Source organism: Plectropomus leopardus, chromosome 2, assembly GCF_026936395.1.
Source record: "Plectropomus leopardus strain MGB_pleo_1.0 chromosome 2, ASM2693639v1, whole genome shotgun sequence".
Taxonomy (NCBI): Eukaryota; Metazoa; Chordata; class Actinopteri; order Perciformes; family Serranidae; genus Plectropomus; species Plectropomus leopardus.
The window spans coordinates 4,422,501-4,446,481 of record NC_142177.1 but is presented as its reverse complement, the minus strand read 5'-3'; the positions used below and the strand labels follow the sequence as shown (position 1 = coordinate 4,446,481).

The following is a 23,981-nucleotide window of genomic DNA, read 5'->3' as shown; positions in this document are numbered from 1 at the left end:
GTCAGCGGGAGTGACAGCCGTTGCTTTGGGCCTGCTTTTAGAGTGGATCGATGCTCAGGCTCTTACACAACAACTCACCCAAAATGCCTTCCTTTCAAACAGACGTGGACTTGCCACACTTGTATTTGTGTGCTTGACGCGCGTGTGTGTGTGTGTGTGTGTGTGGGAGAGAGGAAAACTGTGTCTCAGATGTTACCAACCTAAGATGGCTTATGCCACATTGGTCTCACATCACATTCACCCTAAATATGAGCTGCCAACTGGGAAGTACTGTCGAGATCAGCCTCCTAGTAGCAATTCCAAGTGGGACATGTGGGAATTTTTTATAATTTCCCATCTGGCATTGTATGCAAGTGTGCCAGCATTTCCAGAAAGCAGCTAAGATGCAGCCATATGGGTTTCTTTTTCTCCTTCAGAAGATTTAGTACTCTTATTTAAAATACCTCCTCAGTAAGAACTGATGTGACTATTTGCGCATTTATATACATGCACACATCTAGATGAACCCTTTGAAAATTGAGCATATAGGCTTGATCTTTCAAAAATATGTGAAGAAGTTGCAAGTTACTAGTTGCAAGAAAGTTACCCGAAACTCAGCAAAAATAGAAGAGCAAAATGTATAAAACAAAAAAATGTAAAATAAATAAATTAAAAGTTGATAATAGCTATACTACTACTACTGCTACTAATACCACTACTGCTACTACTACTACTACTACTAATAATAATAATAATAAATTTAGTTTTCTGGATATTTTTCTCCATTTTTATTATATTCTAATAGAAGCTCTCTCTCTTTTTAAAACAAATTTTCAGGTCGTATTATTTTCCCAATTTCTAGCAAACTGTGGGACATTTTTTGTCAAGTTGATCATTGCATTTTTGCCATGTTTTCAAAAGAAATCAACCCTTTTTGCCGAGGTCTTAAAGGTTTAAATACTGGTTTAAGGTGTCTGAAAGCAGCTCAAGAAAACTGATGTTCAAGATTTCAAAACATTACATTTTTGAATATCTGATATCTTAGAATGGACCTTTTTAGTGGCCAAGTAAACATGATGAAAGCAAAGGAGGAAGTCAGGCATTATAGTTTAAAGAATGAAATAAACAATGGACATTCATCTATGAGACTGCTGTTTGTGTCCTTTGTGAAGCCAAAAGTCAATGTTGGCTTATTTTAACTCAGGTACTAAGATAACTTATCCAACGTACTTACCTTAGTGTAAAATAATTTATGTACCCAACTGAAGTTAGGTGACAAAGGACTTATTTTAATCTAACACATCTTTTTGGTAATGTTAATGCAACAGAAGCATGTAGTTAGGTTCAGAAAAAAAAGGTTTGGCCCTGCACTGAGATGGGAAGTGAACACCAACTTCCCAGGTGAAAGTTGGGGTGTTTGTTGGACCCATCCACAACACCTCCTGCCTGCGCAATCCTGCGCTAGTTATTTCACGGCATTACTGTCAGCTGTTTATCATATCAATGCCAAAGGTTCTGCATGGCAGTGTTACAAACTGACACTGCCCAGCAGTGTATCATACCAGTGTAGATGGTGGCTTTTGGTGTCAGTGTCTTAGGCAGAAATCACTGACAAAGCAGCGATATTCGACAACTTCGGAATGAGGTGTCTGCTCATATACTGCATCACTCTAGAAACATTGATATTATATGTGTGAAATGTGCATATGTAATGTAATCATAGTTTGCAGAAATGTACAATGCCAACATTTTCTCCTGAAGACAGGGCTGGATTTAGAGAGTTGTCTGTGATTCTTGTTTTCCATTTTGTTACCTACATGCCTAGACATCCTTTGACCCTACATATCGACAAATCAGCACTTAGTGGATACCATGGCACGTAGAGGTCTTGACAAAAGTTTTTTCAAGCTTTTACCTTACCTTGTCTGTAGGATTTTAAACAATTTCCACTGCATGTGTGATTCCCTGCCCACAGCACAGATTCGTAAATCTTTCAAATTTGTCTGCCCCAAGCCATAGAGACATCAACATACGTATGTGGGCCTGTTGTAGGATTTTTTTATCTATAGAAATGCAAATATAGTTACTAATTTCTTGCTTTAGAAGACATGAAAACAAGCCGTATTTATTGCCCTCAACAGTAAAAAGCAGCTTTAGCTTGAGGCAGTGGTAACTCAATGCAGAGAAAAACACTGTGTCCCGTTTCTGTGATAGATTATGTTGCTCCCCAAAGCAACAAATACAAGCTGCCTATAATCTGCCTATACCGTCAGAGGAATCTGCTCGGCTAATTTCTGCTGTGACCAAGGCTTTATGCTCTGATGGTTTAGTGATTTCAGCTCAGATTGGAGGGTGATGTAGAGGTCGATATAAAAACATGGCCTGGTGTGAGGCTGCGTTGTGGTGTGTATGCCAGTAGAGTCTGCGTTTGATCCAGAGGTGGAGGAGGAGCTGAAGGCTCTCAGCTTCATATACTACTGCAGTCCACTGTGTGAGGAGAAACGCAGATTGGAGGCAGGCCATAAATAGTAATCATTCACACACACACACACACACACACACACAAATGATATCTGCAGCATTAAGTCGACAAATACAGTTCAGTGCGCACAGTAAAGCCATACAGTTATGAGCATTCTCAGAAAATATGCTCTTAATCTCACTCACACACATTTAGAGGCACTGATGATTTCACACTTCGAGGGAAGGTTGGTTTGGACAACTTTTTTTAGGACACTGCACAGAAATGACTTACAGTCCCTTACAGTCTGACTTTTCCAAACAAAGCTGCACTAATTACTGGTATATTTATGATAACATTGGATCCACAATGACTGTAAAGTTAAAGTTGTCGCTGTGATGAGGAACACTCAGGGAACTATCATCTAGCTGTGCAGTTCACCTCAGCTCTACAGATATGTTTTAGTGTCTTTCATCGTATTGTTTCGTTTTTTTAGGCCCTAAAGTACTGTCTAGGTCAGTCTTTCTACTTTCATCAATATAATGTTGTATTGCAACTTTAAGCATATTTGATAAGTGAAATGTGAGAAGACTCAGATGGTACAAAATACACTGAAAGACTACTGTCTTTGTCTCAGTTTACAAAAACCTGGAGAATCGATTTATTGACTGAAGTATGTCCGACCCTGCCACGGTAGAAGATTATATGTCTCCTTTCATCTAGTTGCTATTGTACCTTCTTCCGGGTGACAAAGGCATGATGGGAAACTTCTACCTGAAGAAGGGAAATTGGAAAAACCCAAAGATAAATCTGCAGTTAACAACAAAGAAAGCACTGAAACGTTAACACAAGGAAATAGGCTAAGGAGCTGTGCATGGCTGTGTGTTTATTCTTGCAGTCGTGAAGTGTTACCTCCATCCTGAGTCTTTGTCCAGCCTAAACCCTGAGGGTTTACTACGGCTCGGTAAACAGTAGAATCAGACTAGAGCTTTTTCTATTAATCCTTTGCTTTGACGCCCAGATTTGACTTTCATCATTTCAGAAAGTCACCCCTAAAGCTGGTCACCAAAGCTGGCAGGCTGATGTTTTATGGGCGTTTTACATTTGTTTTGCAGCAGCTTGGGGGGCTTGGGATTTGGATTTGCTGCAATCACATTCTGCTCGTGAAAAAAAAAAAAAAAAACTGGCTGACTTCCTCATCTGCTGTTATTTTCCCTAGCAAAAGGTGGGGCCTAAGAATGGGTATGATTGTTGGCTGATCCAGGCATCATGCTTTTTTACAAAGCAAGATATCTCTACACCTACTGTCCATTTGGTAGGGATATTCATGGTCCCCAGAGAATTCCAGACAGTGTCTGAATGAGTACAAGGCGTCAAAGACACTAAACCACTGCGGCTGCTGAGGGAAATGATTAGTGGATTAAAAGTGTCATTTCTGTTTAAATTTATGAAAGGTTTTTATCAAACATGTTTAGATTAGATGGTTTGATAATCATTTTCTTTTTACCCTTTTGGCTTTGCGATACGGTACGATATGATACAATATGATAAGATGTGATATGAATACGATATAGTATATTGTATCCGTAGGGAAATTTGTCTTGGATTAAGATGCTGTGCCTATAAATTCCTTCACAGTCACAATACATATGAACAAAACAGCACTAGCTGTACCAAATCACACCAATAAACCACACATAGTCCATATTGTACATACAAAATAGTGCACACACATTGCACATAACACATATTGCACATACTCCGTTGTTTAAACATTATGATTGTGGGATTGTGAACTTTTGCACAATCCCTTCAGATTTAAGCAGCATTATATAAAAGTTTGATAACGTTACAAGAGCAGCCAGTCAGCAAGGGCAGAGAAAGATTTCTGGGGGAAAACAGCACATTTTCACATCTAACTTGATAAATTAAAGGTTGAGTGTGTAGGATTTACAGGAATATTTAGGCAGAAATGGAATATAATATTCCAGTGTATTCTAGTATAACATGTTACATGATATCTGATGAAAAGTTACACAATTAATGTACAGTTTGTGTGGGCCACCTTAGCTCTCATACACGCTTGACACATAGGAAAGTTTCAGTTACTTGCAATATTGCAACCATACCACTAGATGTCACTAAATCCTACACACTTGACCTTTAAGGGTTTATTTGGACAAAACCAGACTTTGTGATTATTAGGACAGTGGACTAACTAACTGGATGCTTAGCACGACTAAGACAGTTTTATTCTGCTTCTGTCAAGTTTGAATAAACTGTTTCTTACAGTGACTTAAGGCTTTTAAGCTAAATTTAGGTTTAGTTTGGTACAAGAGAGAAACTTTAAATTAGGAAGATGTACAGTTATATTTCTCTGTTAAATAAGGAAAATGGGTCTAAAAGTATAACCTTTATTGACATTTCGTGAGTTTATATAATTTATTCATTGGACTGAAAAGCTAAGAGAGCCTGCAGATGTTACAAACTTGCCAAATAGGGAAATAGGTAGAGCTCACACAAACACATATTTCACTTCATATAATGTGTATGCCAGTGAAATTTCAGAAAGATGTGGAGGTAAAAACTGCCTAAGCCTAAAATAGATGCCCAATCTTGCTTAGGTTTACAATAAAACTTCAAATATAAGCATAGCCCCAATTTAATGCCAAGTCCTTTTTACTAGCCCAATGTAGCTACACATTGTGACAAATGAACTGGCTCAGTTAGAGGCCCGCTTACCATGCAGTTCATTTTTGTAGAAGTTCTTTGGTTACCTGCAGGAGCTAACGTTAGTTAGCTGCTTAAATTGTGCATACAAATATTTAAACTTTAATTAGTATGAAGACGCTACACACATAGTTAGTGTGGTAAGATTCTCTACAATTCAGTCACTCGGTTAATTTTACTGAAACCATGAGCACCAAAGGAGACTGTAATACCTGCATAGTAAACAAGAGAGACACAAAAAACAGGTTTAATAAACAATTTGGTTGTGTTTCCCATCTTTGCTGAGCATCAGTTTTGTGTGAAAGAAATTAAAAACCAGTCCCATATAGATGCCCATCCTAAATATAAGCCTATTGAGTTCAGTGGTTTAAGCAATTAATATCCCAGGCTATTAACCACATTTTTACTGTAGTATGTAGTAAGTACTTTTATGTCACAGAGAGTCTGTTTGTTGTACAGCACAGAGAGTGTCACAGAAAGAATTTGCCATCCCCTCCCCACTGAGACATTTACCTTGGTGAAACTAAATCTGCCTCTCCACACCCCCCTCCCCCTTTCCAACACTCCCTTGCACACAAGCTGTTTGTCTGTGTGCATTGCTTCCAAACACATTGTACAGAGTATCCATCTGCCAGCACAGACAGAAAGATGACACTTCAGTCACACAGTGCAAATCCATGTCTGGTCGCACGTCTTGCCACCCAGCACGCGTTTGACAAATGGCAACATGCGGGAAGAGGCCAACTTCAACATCAACCCGAGGCAGTACAAAATGTTCACAGCTTGATAACATGGCAGCTAAATTCAGATTAAAACAGTTTTGGGAACTGTTTTACTGTGTCTTACTATAGCAAGTTTCACCAATTATAGCAACTTTGGTATACAGATTTCTTCTTCTTGGATTGACGTCTGGCCTTCCAGAGGTACTTCCTAGTTTCCCAAACCCGGCCAAACATTCAGCCAAATCCAGCCAAGTATGACAGGACTGTAAGACGGCTTTGGCCCATGCTTCCTTGCTACATTTGAACAGGTTTCAGGGGTTGGGTGAGAATCAACCCTTTTAGCAGCACTTAAAGTAGCTTTGGCCACTGTTTGCCCCCCCCCCACAATCGCACCAGTGTACTTTGGGTATTTCTGATTCATCACTCGTCTGGCATGAGTTTGGCAACTAAATTTACTGGATCTGGACTGCTGATGGGCTCTTTCAGATGCAGTTTATGCAAATAATGAGATAACATTACTTGTGACAACTCTTTATTTAAATGTGTTCATCAAAACACCAACTCTCTCAAGGACTTGGCCAACTCCAACACTATTTGTAGTGCCGTTTGGAGTGTGTCAGCGGTAGCTTTATGCCGGCCACAAAAAACACAGCCTGAAAGACAGACTGGCAGGACATGAATATGCAATCAGAACTCCAAAACCACAATTATCCCCTGGGACAGCACTTCAGAGATGCAGGCCACAAGGACCCACACTCACTGAAAGTTCATGTTTTTGAAGTAACAGGTCTGGGGATGGGAGGTGGGTGGAGGGCTGGCAGTTGACAGATGCAAACATCTCCTCTGGTGAGAGACCTTTTGGATCAAAACCCCTCAGGGCCACTTCTCCCTCAGGCCTGGATCAGGAAGGTGACTTTTTCTCTTTCCTGTGATTTAATCGTCCGGTTTAAAGCCTAGTGATGTGACTTGTTTTAAAAGCCGCTTGTTAGAATTTTCCAAATTATGACTATATAAAAAGTCCATCCGATTAGTATTTTTTTTATTGTGTTTTATGATTACTTCAGTATAACAGTGCTTTTATTATATTCATATGCATTTAATTATACTTGTACTGAGCTCCCCATAATGATTTACTGTATTCTTGTGATGTTTCGGGGTTGCGGTCATTGGAGAGGAATTGGCTTTGGGTGTCCTGATGAACCTGCTTTTTTTTAAAATTTGTTTTACCTTCTGCCTTTATGAGCTGATTTATAATGTATCACATTTCAGACTTGACAGATGCACTTTATTTTAAAAGAATAGTTAAACATTTAGGCTACATCCACACTAATGTGTTTTCTTTTTAAAATGTATAACTGTTGCTTTGTTTACACCTCGTGTCCACACTACTGCAGTTTTTTTGAACACCTGAAATTGACAAAATTGAAAATCACCCCATTTTAGTTTGAATATTTAGTAGCTGCATTTTAGTCGAGATGAGCAGAAAGTGCCATTTTTCAGAACGATCAAGCAAACACCCATATTCACTGTAAGATTGAGTCTTATCAGGGATGTTTCTAGTCAAACTGTAGTATGTAAGATTCTATCCTTCCTTGTGGGTAACATTTCTCTTCTTTTTATTGCCATTGCTTCCTCTTGTGGTCCAAACAAAGAAATCACCGGTCTTACTTTTTGCCACCTCTGTTGTGTTTTCTGTAACTAAGCAAGCACATGTAGACAATCTGCTTCCTGTCTTGTTCACGATTGAGGGAAGGATGGAGCGGGAGATCAACAGGCGGATCGGTGCGGCGTCTGCGGTAATGCGGACGCCACACCGATCTGTCGTGGTGAAGAGGGAGCTGAGCCGAAAGGCAAAGCTCTCGATTTACTGGTCGATCTTCGTTCCTACCCTCACCTATGGTCAAGAGCTTTGGGTAGTGACCAAAAGAACAAGATCGCGGGTACAAGCGGCCGAAATGAGTTTCCTCCGTAGGGTGGCTGGGCTCTCCCTTAGAGATAGGGTGAGAAGCTCGGTCATCCGGGAGGAGCTCGGAGTAGAGCCGCTGCTCCTCCGCGTTGAGAAGAGCCAGATGAGGTGGCTCGGGCATCTAATTAGGATGCCTCCCGGACGCTTCCCTGGTGAGGTGTTCAGGGCAAGTCCCACCGGTAGGAGACCCCGGGGAAGACCCAGGACACGCTGATTTAAAAGAAAAATGTGTAACCTTAGCTTCCCTTATTTTAGCTCAGCTTATATTTTCTTAGTTTAGCTTATTCCAGTTTAGTTTAGCAGAAAAAGGATACTGGAGGATATTGGATATTGGAGGGTTGAAAAAAACAGGGCCAGTTAAGAATTAAAGAATATGCCTACCAGCACTTCTAAAGGTCACTTACTAACATGTATCTAATTGTGTGTTCAATCCACACACAAAGATAAAGGTAAAAGCTATTTCCTGGCAAACCAAAGCAGCCATCAGTGACTTTCTGGAGTTTGCCATTAAGAAACAGTTGTGCTACTTAACTCCCCCTAAAACCACAAACTGGATTTTTTACATTTTTGTTTGTTTACAAATAACTTTTGAGTGTGCAAGCTAGTTGTTTCAACCAGTTTCCAGTTTTATGCTAAGCTAAGTTAATCAACTCCTGGCTTTGCTCCTTACTTAACCTGCAGATATATCCATCCTCAAGTCATTATCTTAAGAAAAAATAAATAAACCACCAAATCATAATTTTGCTGCTGGATAATTATTATTTTGTTTATGTCATGAAACAAACTGAGTGTTATTTATTCTATTTGAAAAGTGTCCCAGTGATATTCTTCACTGTATTTATTATTTATTCATATTTTTCACTGATGCATGGACACATTACTGATGATGTTCTTCATATGTTGAGATTATTGGTCATATGTTTTAAAAATTCTCCTCTGAATTCAGTGTTTTTTAAGCCTTTGCTTTGCTGCAGCACTGACCCAGTTTCCTCATGGGGGATCATTAACATTTCATCTTTTCTCATCTTGTATTTCAATTAATCATCTACATTGCATTCTCACATTGTGTGTTTTGTGGAGTGAGTTAAATAGTTCCTTGCTGCTATATGATGGATGCAAAAATCACCACCAACTCAAACTCACCACAGGATGTGAGTTCTGCCTGGCACTAACTCCTCTTGTGTTTGCTCTTCTCTCTTCTTTTTTGTTTCTCTGCCACGTTCGCTCTGCCCACCGGCACCAGTTGGAGGCTTTCTACTCCATCTTCACCACAGAGCAGCAGGACCATGTTAAGTCAGTGGAGTATCTGCGCAGCAACTTCAGGCCCATCCAGAGCTTGGACAACCGCCATGTCTTCAAGTCAGCAGTCAAAGATGCCTGGCTCCCCGACCTGACTGACAGCGGCAGCGGGCCATACGGCACGGAGGCTTCCAAAGGTAGGACTGCTGAGACTTACTTTGACTTATTACCTATTACAATAAATAACCTAAAGGATCGGGTGTCCCAACACTTTGATCAAGTTTTTCTATTTCTATTTGTAGTCTTACCTCCTCAAACTGTACACTATGCAACAAGCCAAAACAGAGTGAGAAAACATTGTTTAATGTAAAAAGTTTGAAATATTACTGCTTTTTTCTCTTGTGAAAATGGAGGTGTAATTTGAAAAGACACAAAACATACTATAAACATAAATTGACACGCTGTCTGGGGAACGTCAACAACAGACCCAGTAGAGTAGACGTAAAGGTCACTGACAAAAAATCAGTATTTAACAAGTTGGGATGAGAATGCGCTGATTCTGCAGCAGTCTGCAGCTTGACAGGCGTCTCACCTGGGTGTCAAGACATCCACCCCACCAACCCCACCTCCTGATGACAATGTCAGCTCATTTACTTTGTCATTTTAGAAACCTTATTCTGATACATGTGAAACGTGCAAATGTAACAATTAATGATTTGCTGTTATGTACGCTAACATTTGCTGCTGGTGACTGGGCTGCATGGGCACCAAGGTTAGTCCTTTACTAAAAAAAGCCTAATTTTGTACTTTTACATATAACAGAGACTGCATTGCTGGTTTTAAGACTACAGATTTTTCACGAAATTTCTATTAAATTTGAGTGTAAAAATATGTTCACCTTTATCACTAAGACACTCTATCAGTGCACTGTGCTATCTCTTCTTCTACCCACTGATAGCATCATTTAAGTTTCCCTTCTTTTCTTTCTAAACTGGTCCAATATCCTCACATTACTCCTGGATAGTGACATTTCCTAATGTTAATAAATGAGGGATATTCAGTGTTGCTCATATACCCAGAGGAAGCTTGTCTTCTGTGTGTGTGTGCGCGCGTGTGTGTGTGTGTGTGTGTGTGTGTGTGTGTGTGTGTGTGTGTGTGGTCTGTGCTAGCTCTCTGTCATTTCACCAGCGAGCTGGGTAACTCCCCTAGCATAAGGCGGTGGGAGGCACACCAGCCGTCCTCCCACTCCTGCCTCATTACCACTCAAACAACACCACACAGTGTGCGCAGTGTGTGTGCGTATGCATGTGTTGAGTGTGCACGTGTTTCTCTGTGTGTTTGTAAGTGTTCGCACGTGGCATGGCATCTGTGCTGTGTCAACCGTCCTAGCAGGATTTGTCCCCTCCCTTCCTTCATACACACTTCCATATGGTCGACGAGGAGAGAGGTGCATCACCTAGATACACAAACCCACTCTCAGGCATGTTGTGTGTGTGTGTGTGTGTGTGTGTGTGTGTGTGTGTGTGTGTGTGTGTGTGTTGTCCTGGCACAGTGTGCTGCATACTCGTGCAGTATGTCCTTGAGCGCTGCAGTGGGACATGTTTGCTGTAAGCAGATCTATAAGGCTGGCAGAGGAAATGCAGAAGAGGCAGATGAGGAGGAGGAGGAGGAGGAGGAAGGACGGCTTGGGAAAAAGCAAAGAGGAGAATTGGAGCAGTAAAAACATAGCCACAGCTGAGTGGGCTAGGAATCTGTGCATATGTGTGAGCGTTCACCTGGCCTGGAAGCCATCCCTACCTCTCAACACACACACACACACACACACACACACATGCAAGCACACGCGGGCAGAGCGCACATCCTTGCGCGCACGGGTACGTGAACTTTTAAGAGGGGAATGGACAATATCCCATAATCCCTCTCATGAGTGGCTCTTCCCTTTTCTGTATTTACATGATACTCCTGGTAAAGCCTCATGGGAACAGAGAACAGGAACATACATCTATAATCTTTGCTCTTGTTTATTTTTCAAATAAATATACTGAATATATACAGTGTTGGGAAATAACTTATGTGTAACTTGCTAATTAAATTACAAAATAAATGTAAATATAATCAGTTGAAATTACTGAGAAAAAATATGTAATTAAATTACAGTAAGTTTTAAAAATGTTGGTGATTGCAAAGGGGCAACATTTTCAGTAAAAAGTTTATATGTAGAATAAAACATTATTCTATTTTTTGGACAAAGTGGGTCAGCAAAGCCCTTGAGACGAACTTAAGTGCAACACTTAAGCTTTTATGAAAACTTATGAAGCTGTTTTTTAAATTATGTAAAAAAAAAAAAAAAAAAGACTAATACATCTACCTTCTTGTGTTTTTTAGGTCTCTTCAGCTTTATTGCCCAGCTTCAAACATTTGTTGAAAAAGTAATCAAATGTAATAAGTTACATTACGTTGATGAAGTCATTAAAATAGTTATGTAACTTATTACATTTTTAATAGGGTAACTAGTCATCTGTAACCTATTACACACACACATGCACACACACACGCGCGTATGTATGTATGTATGTATGTATGTATGTATATTTGCAGCTTAATATTTTGACCCCATTTTTTTGCAGCTAATACCTACCAGTTCTAGACAACTGCAGCATCTCTTTTAAAGAAAATATTTCAGCGGCAAACGTGAAAAAAACATGTTTAATTGGGATTAAAACTGATATAACTCAAACACAGAAGCACAAATTAGATTCTTATCTTTCAAATAAGAAATTGTATGCACATGTACTTAAAAAAGGAACGAGAACAGCAGTCACTTTACTTCGGGTCAGCCTTGGATAGATGTTTATAGGTGAATTTTACAGGAGTTTAATACAACGTCTTTGCTTGTTGCCTTATGTGCTGTGAGTAAAGATGGGCATATTTCAAACCTGTACAATTTCTCTTGAGTACCATGAAAAAATCACCCAGTTGAAGTACAATTGAACTTGTATTCAATAATGGAATATTAACTAAGAACAACAACTTAAGAACAGCACTCCCTCTGGGAGAGACACTGACTCATGGAGTAGAACTAGAGTACAACAATAACTGTTGAGGAATAGACACGATTGTCTAATTTATGGTCAATCCAAATCAATCATCATTAGTGAACTATTTACAGTCTTCTCTCAGATTAGTGGGGCTGGCAGAGGAGGAAGAGAATTGCCTTCCATTTTCCCCAGTGGGAAAGTGACTGGACCGGAAGAGGAAGTAGGAACAGGAGGGTTGGACACACTTCCTACAGCCGCAGGGTACAGAAATAAATCATGACAAAAACTACATAATATACACCTACACTCTCATTCCTTGAGCTGCTTGGTTTCCAGGTGGAGTTTTGGTTGAGTCGATTTAAAGGAATGTGATCATAACAAAGTGACACTGAGTGACTCAGTGGATGTAATAGGAGATGGACAACATGGCTCAGTACAATAGAGTATAGCATCATAGTGAAAACGTTACGCATATGAATATCAGTTCTAATAAAGTTTGTATTCAGAGTTAATTCCTGTGATTGCAGTTATTTGTAACATATTGAAGAACTACCCACAATTTACAGAAGTGGTCGGCTCAATGCTATTTCAGTGCCTCCTACAAAAGGGGTGTGGTGAAATGGAATGGGGTGGAGGGGATATGACTGCGACGCAGAGGGAAGGGAATCCTTTGTTCATGAAAGAAAATAATCAGTTCAGTGTTTTTATTTGAATAGTGAATGTTCAATTTTGCGATTCTGATCTTTGCTAGGACGCCTAACAGCAGGTGGCATGGATTCAGTCCAAAACACTTATACACACTTTTGTGGAATCATAACTCAGTGTTAGCCTGGCGATAAAAACCAGGCCGGTTGGTTTCCACAAATATTTTTTCTGATATCTGTGCCCGAATTGAGTTTACCCAGCGGAGCCTTGAAGCTGTTTTCTTTCTCTGACGTATCTTTCATTGTTTTTTTTGCAGAAAATCATGTCACGCAGTTATTTTGACAACATTTGGTCAGTGCCACTAACAACATCCCCAATATGGTCTTGTTTTAATTTGATACTTGTGTCATTGCTCCATAATTCAGTTTAAAATGTTAAAGTAGCCTCACCTTGACAGACCTGTGAGGGCCTTCCTAGTTTCCTGATGCCTGTGAAAAAACATGTACTGACTGCTGAATGTTAAGGTCAACTTCTTTATCTTGTTGGTAAAGTGCAGTAAAAAGCAGGCACAGGCTGAATGTAGTGGAATATTACACAATATACAAAAAGTAAATGCTGTCACCATCACATTAGTGCTCACGGACAGTGCGGATCACCTCACACTTGGTGGGGTCATGCGCTGACACCCTGAACCCCTTCCTGCATCCACACTCATACACCCCATTGACCTTATCACACTTCATGTGCTCACACTTCAAACAAATAGTGACATTTACGCACACTCCATCCTCCCTCACAAAGCCATCTTTGCATGTGCAATTAAAACCTCCCTCTGAGACCTCACACTTCTCACCCTCATCCTTGCACGGGTTCAAAGCGCACGGGCCGTCAGTGCAGGTGAATTTGTTTGCATGGAGAGTTTTCCCCACAGGACATATGCACGTGTGCGTTGTTGGTGATGTGGAGGTGCACTCCTGCTCACAACCGCCCTTTAATACCTCACAGTTCCAGGGAGCTGGAATCCAATCGCTGGAGAAACACACGTGTTTAGAGTCTGGATATTTACCGCCGAGCTTTTCCGCCACGGCGATGGTTCCGATTGGAAACGTTTCCGAATCGTCCAAGTCGAAGTCTAGAGGCTGGCTGTACCTCACCTGTGCGCCTTCACCTGCCTGCAACGCACCGCACGGCTCCTCGAGGGTATATTGGCACACAAATCCGTCCAGTGTGTTGCTGCATGGTTTCATCTCGATTGACAAGTCCTGTTCCGTGGACACGCAGACTGAAAAGCAACTTTGGTAATATTCGTCTGCTTTGTCGTCAAGTCAGAAACTCCCACTTACCAGACTCTTTATTGTCTTCCTAAAATATTCATGGCTAAACGATGATAACTGTCCGCCCGCGTCTTTGCAGCTTTTCTGTGCGCCTGCATAATCCTCGGGATCCTGGAAAAGCGCAAAACACTCATTCCCGGCGCAATATCCGTGGTGAGCCCGGACCGTTTCCTCCAGCCCCCAGAGGAAAAGCGCACAAAGCAGCAAAGACTGTGCTGTTGAAGTCATGATGTCGGTGGTGGAGAAGCTACCGGTGGTGTCCTGAAGTGGGATAAACTTGTGTGTTGAACGATCTGACTGAGAGCTCAACATAGTCCCCATTTATAAAAGCCTCCGACGGTATTTTTTTTGTCGGACCAGGCGAGGAAGGAAGTTCCATTCTGGCCAAATGCCTTATCTCAAAGAGACTGGGCCCATCAAAACACACACACACACACACGCACACACGCACGCACACACACAGGTGGTGCTGTAAAATGAAAACCTGCACAAAACCTATAGAGCAGCAGCTGAACTGCATGAGTCATTTTGTTTCCAGTGCCCCCTTACTGTGCTAATTTATTCCATTTTACTGAGGCTCAGCCTGAACTCCCTCCTCCTGCTGGTGATTGTTTCCCATCAGCAATGATGGTTCATTTACTTTTGTGTCCCTGAATGACTGGCAGCCTCTCATTTAGTGAGGCGGAATGACGGATAATGGTGTTTTGGTGTTGAAACTACAGCCCAGCATTTGGGGGAAACGTACATTTCTTGCATTCTGAAACAAGTGAATATAACAAATATCGGTTTTGTCTCTGTGCGCTAAATTTTTTCACAAGTTACATATTCCTACACAGAAGCCCAACTGCAGGTCAGTTTCTTAGATCAGAAAGTAACCGTATGTTACGTGATCTGACTGAAACAAAACTTTACTTTTTCTAGAGCTTTTACTTGCTTGTGGTTTTTTGGGTTGCTCAGAAAAAGCAATGAAAACAGCTGTGGCCAGTTACAATGAATGCAGTGAACATTTCTCTCAAGAGGATTATATAAAACCACCACCAAATAAGCGACAGAGACCCTGGGAAACATTGCTGAACTAAACCGCTGCGTAAAATACACTACCTACAAATAAATGACACAAACAACCAGTTAAGTTTGAACCAGACATATCCTGAGTTTGTGTTGGTCCAGGCAGCAGCTCTCTGTTTGTGAGCATGCATGTACAGTTCACAGTGAGCTTGTGCTTCCACACAAGTTTCCCCTTTGTCTCTTTGTCTCCCTCTGCTCAAGTCCTTCGTTTGTACTATTCTCTGTTAAAGTATCCCTTTGTCTCCACGGTGAATGCCATTTCATCATCACTGTCATAATCATTCTCTTTTTTCCTTTGCATGTCTTCTTTTTTTTTTAGATTACATTTTTTTTATTTATTTAGTCAAAAAATTAACAAACAGACAGTGTTGTTATTGGAACTCAACATGTCCACAGACCCAAAACAGTCATTTAGAAACCACAGCGGTACAACTAAACACTAAATATTTACAGTGCAGCAGACATATTACAAACAAAAAAGCCTGCCCATAACCTCTTAAAGCTTTCAGCTTCATTGTTGACCCTTGCTAACATGTGTTTATATGACACAATTTTTAACATAGATCCCCTCCATTTTTTAAAATCTGGAGAGGATGCATTTTTCTGAATCTGAGGATCACTTGAGCAGCTGTGACGACTACATCTATCACTACAAATCCATGCTTTGGTACATTTGGCACTTCTGCTCAGTCTCCTATAAGGCATAGTCTTGGTGATTTAGGAACCGTCATATCCAACCACTTCCCCATGTGATCTGCATGCATGTTTTCTCTTAACCCTTTCATGCATGCTTTATTAAATGACAAAACAAATGTTTAAATGTTTATTTTTACTTTTCACATGTAAAAAAAAAAAAAACATGCTTAATTTTCTTTCCAGTATATGTTATTGTGGAGAAGTTACATATTTGTCCACTGCAGTGGGCACCATACATCAACAATGATAAAAAGGTATTCAATGACATACAATAATATGTATTTTGGACAATATAGGTCCAAAATACATCTGTAAAGCATTTATGAAAAGCAAATGGTTTAAATAAACATAAGAAGATTAAATAATAACAAGCTTTATATTTTTCAGACCTATGTTGAGTTTAGTTGAATCTCGTTTGATACTGTTGATACATGTCGTCCACTGCAGTATACAGATACAATGTAACCTTTTGTGCATACCATCTACTGGATTGGACTGATGTATTTTCAGTCCCGGAAATACTTTTTACCCTGTTTCCTTTTCTCTGGATAAAACCCTCTTTAGTCAATTTTGTTTTTTGCTTGTCTGGTGTTTTTTAAAATTAAATAATTTAAGTGGTTTTCTGATGCACTGTGCACCTTCTTTTCCTCCCACCATTTTGAATGTATAATGCAATATCTCAAAATTACAGCGAGACACTAAACTAATAATCAAACTAAATTGTAGACAATGTTGTTGGTCCAACACCTGATTGTTGGGACATGTTGCTACAACTTCAGTGTTTCAAAAAACTGTTGAATCTGACCCCAACAGCTGACCGGCTGCATAATACAGTGTGGCTTTTGCATAGGAAGATGGAAGTTATATGGTTGAGAAGAAGTAGTGCCAAAGGAAAAGGCTGTGTGAAAGCGAGATAAAGTGGAGTACATATTCTAAATATAGCATTCATGTAGAATAATATTGATTTTTTAGGTAGGGTTTTTTAAAGTGGCTGAAATACAGTTGGATGTGCGCCCTCTTAGCAGCCATGAAACTTAAAGATTTTGTTGAGTTACAGACATTATTATTTATGTATAAGGCAAAAAGCAGAGTACTACCAGAAAACTTACAGAATCTGTTTGTTTTTACATCAGAGGATAAGGAACACAGGAGGAAATTTAATTTTGAGCACCAGTGTGCATGGACTACATGGAAGCAGATATGTATTTCAGTGGTTGGCGTCAACTGTAGAATTTTTTACCAAATAATTTAAAGTGTTAGAAAAAATATTTTGTTAGTTTAAGAAGATTTATAAAGAAAAAAAATGTTATAAAACTCTGCCCCCCTGTTGAACGTGACTTGGCGTATGGCTCTAGATTTTTTTCTATGTATTTATTTTTCCTCTCTGAGTTAACTGTGCGTGTTGTTTGTTGTGTAACAGCATTTGACAGACCGTTTAGTTCTTCTGTTTATGCATGTTTTAAAATAGAGACAGGTATAATAAGATTTTTTTTTCTCCCTGGTTGTTTTCAGTCATGGAATCTGTATTAGAGTGGCTTTTAATCTAAATCTGATTGTTGTGAGTTTACATGACTAGAAGAAATAAAAATGAAATGAAGTATCTCATACAGTCCCACTTCAAAAATCCTAAACTATCACTTAAATTCATAAACTGAGCCTGGCAATACCAAAGTCAATTCCCAAGTCCTAAACTTCGAGTTTCGAGTCTGAAACAAGTCATAATCTGCTCCTCACTAAATGCCATTAGAAATATCTGGGCCCAAATGAGGGCCCATACCCACCCAAGTTACCCTACTATAACCCATGTGGGGCTCACTAGGGTAAGCCCATCCATCTGGGCAACTGGCATGGGGCCATTATGGAACCTTTGGACATTCCCATATAGGGGGCATTTTTTGCCCATTTACTACCAACATGGGCCCCAAAAGTTGCCTGAACTTATATACATAATGATATATTTATGAAACAGTACATCACCGTACCTAAATGACAGACTGAGTTGGTTGCTAATGACTCTTGAAAAGGCATAAAGTTTATGAGGGATCCAAACAACTCTGTTTTCAGTGAATGACACTTTATTTTACGTGAGTTTATGTAACAAACACATATTCAGTTCAGCCAAGGTTCTTTTCATGAAGCTGAGCCTCCTTTGGATCAACCAAAGGACTATTTCATTTGCAGATTTTTATTTTATCTTTTATTCAAGAAAATCCACTCTACACAAGTGACCTTTACTTGTACCGAGGAACAAGGTGACACGATTTGCAATCTAAATGTGCTTATTCGTCACCTCTCTGCACACTTTCTTTGTGCCTATTTTGTTTTAGGTCAAGGTTGAGATGTCCAAGAGCTCAATTACTGTATGTCCGTGCATAATATCTAGAGGTGCACCAATAACAGTTATACAAAAAGTTACAAGTGCCATATTAAGTAGCAAGTGAGTAATGCAAGTGCTACTCAATTTACAGTCCTTCATGCCATCGAGTGGCTGCCTGTTATGAAACAATCACACACAGTGTCAGATGCACACAGATGAGTTGGACTGCAGAGAGGTGGGCAGTGAATAGAGGTAATTTTCCCATTTTGCAGCATGGATATTTTTCACATTAAGACATTTTCCTGCTCCATAAAAATGAAAGTGTGCACCAAAGCTCATGCAATTATCATGAATTTTGATGAGTATTCAGGGAAGTTGACATTTAAGATGACATGTCATTCATAATGTGCTGTAAATCTCTTGTATAGTGTGCAGCCGTCATTGCAGCCTGCTGTCTCCCTCCTCACTCTGTCTGTGCTGGATCACCCGTGTTCACACTGTGTCTGAGAAAGCAACGTTTTAGCAACCGTCTCTTTAAGCCCCTGTGTTTAACCGGACGTGTTCATACAGGAATCTGATCTGTATCTGGGAACAATTAACATCATGAGCAACCAAGAATATATGTTTCACTGACATTACTACATAAGTACACCTATGTTAGTAGGGTACTTAAAACCTGGTAGATGTTCCCATGTTTCTGAATCAAATCAAGCCAATATGTAAGAAGGGTACTTTAACATTTTAACATTATACATATATTATACACAAAATGTGGAAAAGCATAATAGGCCCCTTTTAACCACTTAACACTTGAATCGACATCAGTTTTCTTGTACTGCATTCAGACACCTTTCACTAGCATTTCAACTTCTGAAACCTGAGAAAATTGGTTTTATTATTAGATATGATTAAAAAAAACAATTAAAAAAATAACCAAGGTGTCCAGGTATATCGAAAAAGTCCAGAAAACTATATTTAATTCTCTTAAATATGTACTTAAAATTATGTTTCAGAAAAAAATTCCTATATATATATATATTTAGCACAGGTTTTTTATACTTCTTTTTATTAACTCAATTTAAGGCAATTTTCTTGTAAGTTTTTACTATTTTGATTTAATTTAATTTAATTTTCACTCATTTTTGGGACATTTTTCGTTAAGTTCCTTGTCGGGCTCTTCCCATGTTTCTGAAAAAAATCAAGCCAATATGCTAAGGTGTTAAAGGGTTAAATAAAAAAAAAGTTTTCTGTTTGTCCTTTTGTTTATAATGACATGTTGATACCTGGGGACACAACAGTTTGAAGCAGTGTAGACTATCCTCTTTCTGTTTTTCACTCTCCTCTCATCCTCTGCATTGGATGACTGCCCTGCACGGTGCTTAATATCAGCAGTTAAAGCTGGAGTTTTTGTGTCCTGCCTAAGGGCACCTCAGTGGGTACTGAAGAATGAAAAAAAAAATCAAAAGTCTTTCCTAACTGTGCTTAAACACTACAAAGGGTTTTGGCTGCTTATGAACTCCATAAACCTTTAACTGTATATAACTACGAACAGTGGGATTTGGCACCAGTCCCTCTGCTACACATCCTGTCGGTGCATGTCTAACAGCAGCACTGTGACTGAGCTCAAACCCAATCCATGTGAGTGCAAAGCTCCACAGACCGACCCGCAATCAAGACACGGCCATCGATCAACTGTGGTCAACATGCTGCAGGGCCAAAGATGTCCTTTCCTCCTCAAAATGGCCTCTCAGAGACTTACGGGGGGGGCAGAGAGAGAGAGGGGGGGAGAGAGAGGGAGAGAGACGTCTTCTGTGGATGTTACCTGTGCCAGACATCCCCTCTACCCATGTCCTGGTCTGTGTGATTAGGCCATATAGTCTCCATCACTCACTGCCATCCAGACCTCTCTCCTGTGTGTGTGTGTGTGTGTGTGTGTGTGTGTGTGTGTGTGTGTGTGTGTGTGTGTGTGAGAGAAAGAAAGAGATGGCCCGCTTATCTTTGATGAAAGCCATAAGAGGGTCTCTTCATCACCCTGCCAAACACACTGGGCTACAAAACCCTTTCAGCTGTGTTGCACAGGGGGAGTGTGAGTTGTAACAATTCTGCAACACACACACACACACACACACACACACACATAGAAATTATATCCCATGTCTGACAAGGTGACAAGGAGGTGAAAAGACTACCTCAGTTTAGCACCTTGGACCCTGAGCGAATTGGTGTAATTTCTTTTTTAAAAAAACAACAAGGGAAAAAAGGCAAAGAGCACTTTGCAAGAAATGTTCCCAAATTGCAAGAAATTAGCAGCTTTAGAATAAAATAAATAAATTTAAAAAAGCTCTGGAAAATGTCTAGGGAAAAAAAGCTTATCATAATAACATTTAAAATGATGTTAAAGAATTGCTATGATTTTCAAGCACTTTTTGTCATGGTCATCTCCTTGTTTGTTTTCTTTCGTTTTCTTTTTTTTCTTTTTTCTTTGTTGTTGTTTATTTTTATTAATTATTAGATAACATTCTTGTTCCTTTTCCAAATTTCTGGCAAATTTTGGGGTCATCACTATTTTAGTTGCCTACAGCCTCCTTCCTATGTTTTTGAAGATATCAAGACAATTTGCCACCTTTTGCAGAGGGCTGATGCATCGCTAGGTTGTGTCAGTTTGTCGAGCAGGCATGGTCTTATGATATGTTGCTGGTTGGCCAGACAGCACCTGTAATGGCAGGAGTGGCAGTGGATGGGTCCAACAAACCCCAGACTCTCCACCAGGAGCCCAGTGTTTTCTTCCTTTTTGAATGTAAAGTCAAACCATGATGACGACATGTTTTTTTAAACCTACATCTACCCCTGCTTTCTTGGCCAATCCTATCCATGTGCTTTTGTTGATGTCCTGCCATTGGTTGCCTTGAGCTTTTGTTGCCTAAACCTAATCGTGTTTTGGTTAACATCCTGGAGTTTGGTCGCAGCATCCTGCAATGTCAAAAGCAGACGCAGGAGGATACCAAGAGCGTAATATATAGCGGCTAATTCTGACAATACTGACAAAGCGGCTATATGTGACAACTTTGGATGAGAACACGTTGGAAAACAACAGTGCGTAGCACGAGTGTTGCGAATGTGTTGAGTGCAACAGAGTGATGATGGATGCTCTGAGAGTTTGGCCCACATAGTGTGTGCACAGGAGCCCTTCTCCAGACGCTCCTGATAAGAGCATAAAAGACTTCCCTTGATCTTTACAGCTGACTTCTTATTGGCTCCCCATTTACCCTACTATTTTATTACTATTTTAGGCTTTTCCTTTAACTTATTGTCTCATTTGATGCATTCTTATATATTAAATTCAAGTTATGAACATTTAAAAAAGGCAGTTATACTGGTGTCATATACACCATATACTGGTGTATACAGTGTGCGCACAAACACACACACACACACACACACACACACACAGGACATGGCCGACTGGGCCCAGGTTGATATAATCTGTTAGATAGGTTTTCCCTGCATAGAGGTCATTCACTGTTTGACTCCCAAATGATGTCTATGTATGCGCATGTGTGTGTTCTGCTGTGGGAACGTGTGTGCTTTTGTGTGTGTGTGTGACTAATGGTTTTAGTAATGCTGAGCCACATGGGGCTCGACTGCAGGTTATGAATAGAAAAACTCCACTGCAGCTCTTTATGAGCAACCTAATCAATTTGGTTCCACCAGGCACGTGAGCCCTATTCTCAATCAAGCCATGTTCATCATCTAGTTATCATAAGCATTTGCATAATATGATACAGTGTTTGGAATAATCATTATGTGCATTCTTTGATGGTTTACGCTACCCCCTCTTTTCCAACAGTGAGTAGTGGAATGCATTGCTGTTTAACAAACAGTTACAATATAAACTGCCCAAAAAATGTGCACTCTCAAATATTTCCACCAATATGTAGTGGTTAAACTTGTCATTTCATCATTAATCTGCCGCTGAAATAACCTCCACTCTTTGAAAGCTTACTGCCAGATTTTGGAAGATGCAGGAGGAGATCCAAATCAGCCATGAGAGCATATGTGAGGTCAAACACTGATGTTGGCTAATAAGGTCAGCACTTCAGTTCATCCCAAAAGTGTTAGATGGGGTTAGGTCAGGGCTCTGTCCAGGCCAGTCATGTTCTTCCACAGTTGACTGGTAAAACCATTTCCATATGGAGCTGATTTTTGTCCTCTCTGAGACAGAAAAGGGCTGTCCCTAACCTGCTGCCGCAAAGTTGTATTGTTTGCTCTTTCACTGTATTAAGAGTAATTGTTAGGTGCAGCCCTAGATTTAGCGCAAATGTCCACTTGGACACAACAAGGAACGAATGAAATTTTAATGGTCAAAGTCAAGGTCACTGTGACCTCACAAAACACGTCATAGGCCATAACCCAAGAATGCATATCTTAATTGTGACAAAATTACACAGAAATGTCTAAAAGAATAAAATAAGTGATGACAATTTATATCCAAAAAGTCAATTCTAGTTGCTTATATGTCAACGGGAGATCAGAGATAGTTTGTCCAGAAAGAGGATTAAAAGTCTAAAGCCATGCTTCCCAGTATATTATTCTGACTACTGCTAATAAGAATAATAATTACACTGTAAATTGCCATAAAACAGCGGCCATTAATGATTATAAGTGTGCATCCAGCATTAAAAAGAGGTCTGCAGTAAATTTATCTGATATCTAATCGCTTGCATGGAAAATTCAGTACAGGTCTATTATATAATGGTATTTCATGTATTTTTCTGCAACACTAATTCCATAAGTTCTATAGAGACATGTCATACTTGCCATCAGCTTCTTTAAATTTTTCCTTTTTAACACAGAGAGTGTTTGCATGTCTATATAATTCCAGTCACTCTTATCCTGCCTTTTTTTTTTAGTGATTAAGTCACCACTAGTGAAACTGAATATTTAGTGCAGATGTGTCACATTAAAAGCTTACCGTGGATAATGTCCTTTGAGTTGCTAGATGGCTTTCAAAGTGAAACATCTGCAAAGAAAGTGTAAAGCTTTCTCTTAAGATGGTAGCTTAAAGAGGTATTTAACCGCTGGGGGGAAAAAAAGGTCTTTCTTACAGAACTGGGCTGTCTCTACAGTAGAATGAAGCAAATACTTCTGGAACTGGTGCTACATGAGCAGAGAAAACAAAGGACTGTGGTATTAGCTTTTACTCACCAGAATGCATTGAGCTGCACTGGACCAATAAACGCTCCTGCTTGTTGGTGATATCATGTGTTTGCTCATGATATCATCAAGACAACATGACGGCCAGATGTTTAACAGTAATATAAAATATGTCTCTAAAGATATTTGAGGAAAAAAATCTTGATTTCTATTTTTTTTTACAATATCAGGACTGTACTTTAACTGTGTTTTAAGTCAAGCCAATTAGCTCAGGTTCCAAAAGGTCAAAGCCGTAAAAAATAATATGATATCCTTGATCAAAATCACCTTTTTTTTTTTTTTTTTTTACTATTTTTGCAACTCAAGTCAATACATTTTTAATGACAGAAGATGTAATGTATTTCTATTACTAATTATTAACAACAACTAATATTTTTAACAAAATTACTAAATAATATGAAAAATAAAATTAAAAAATGAATACAATTAAATATAAATAAAAATAAAAATAGAGCTTGTTAATTTAATGTGGGAGGATACCTCAACACACATCCAGGCTAAGCCCCCCAGTGTCTTCAAATTCTAGAAACACCCCTGGTACCCACTTCCTGTTCATACACTCTTGTATTCAT

At 39.5% G+C, this 23,981-nt stretch overlaps 1 protein-coding gene and 1 pseudogene across 3 annotated transcripts in view; one reads left to right on the top strand and one right to left on the bottom strand.

Annotated features, from left to right (window-relative positions):
• LOC121952252 (receptor-type tyrosine-protein phosphatase gamma) overlaps positions 1-23,981 on the top strand; it is a 505,310-nt gene that overhangs the window by 400,978 nt on the left and 80,351 nt on the right. For all 3 annotated transcript variants that reach the window (XM_088083307.1, XM_088083299.1, XM_042498811.2), the window contains exon 8: positions 9,102-9,294. In XM_088083307.1, coding sequence (XP_087939433.1) covers positions 9,102-9,294 — 193 coding nt within the window. The remainder of the gene's footprint in view (positions 1-9,101; positions 9,295-23,981) is intronic.
• Positions 11,920-14,735, bottom strand: LOC148190133 (thrombomodulin-like; annotated as a pseudogene).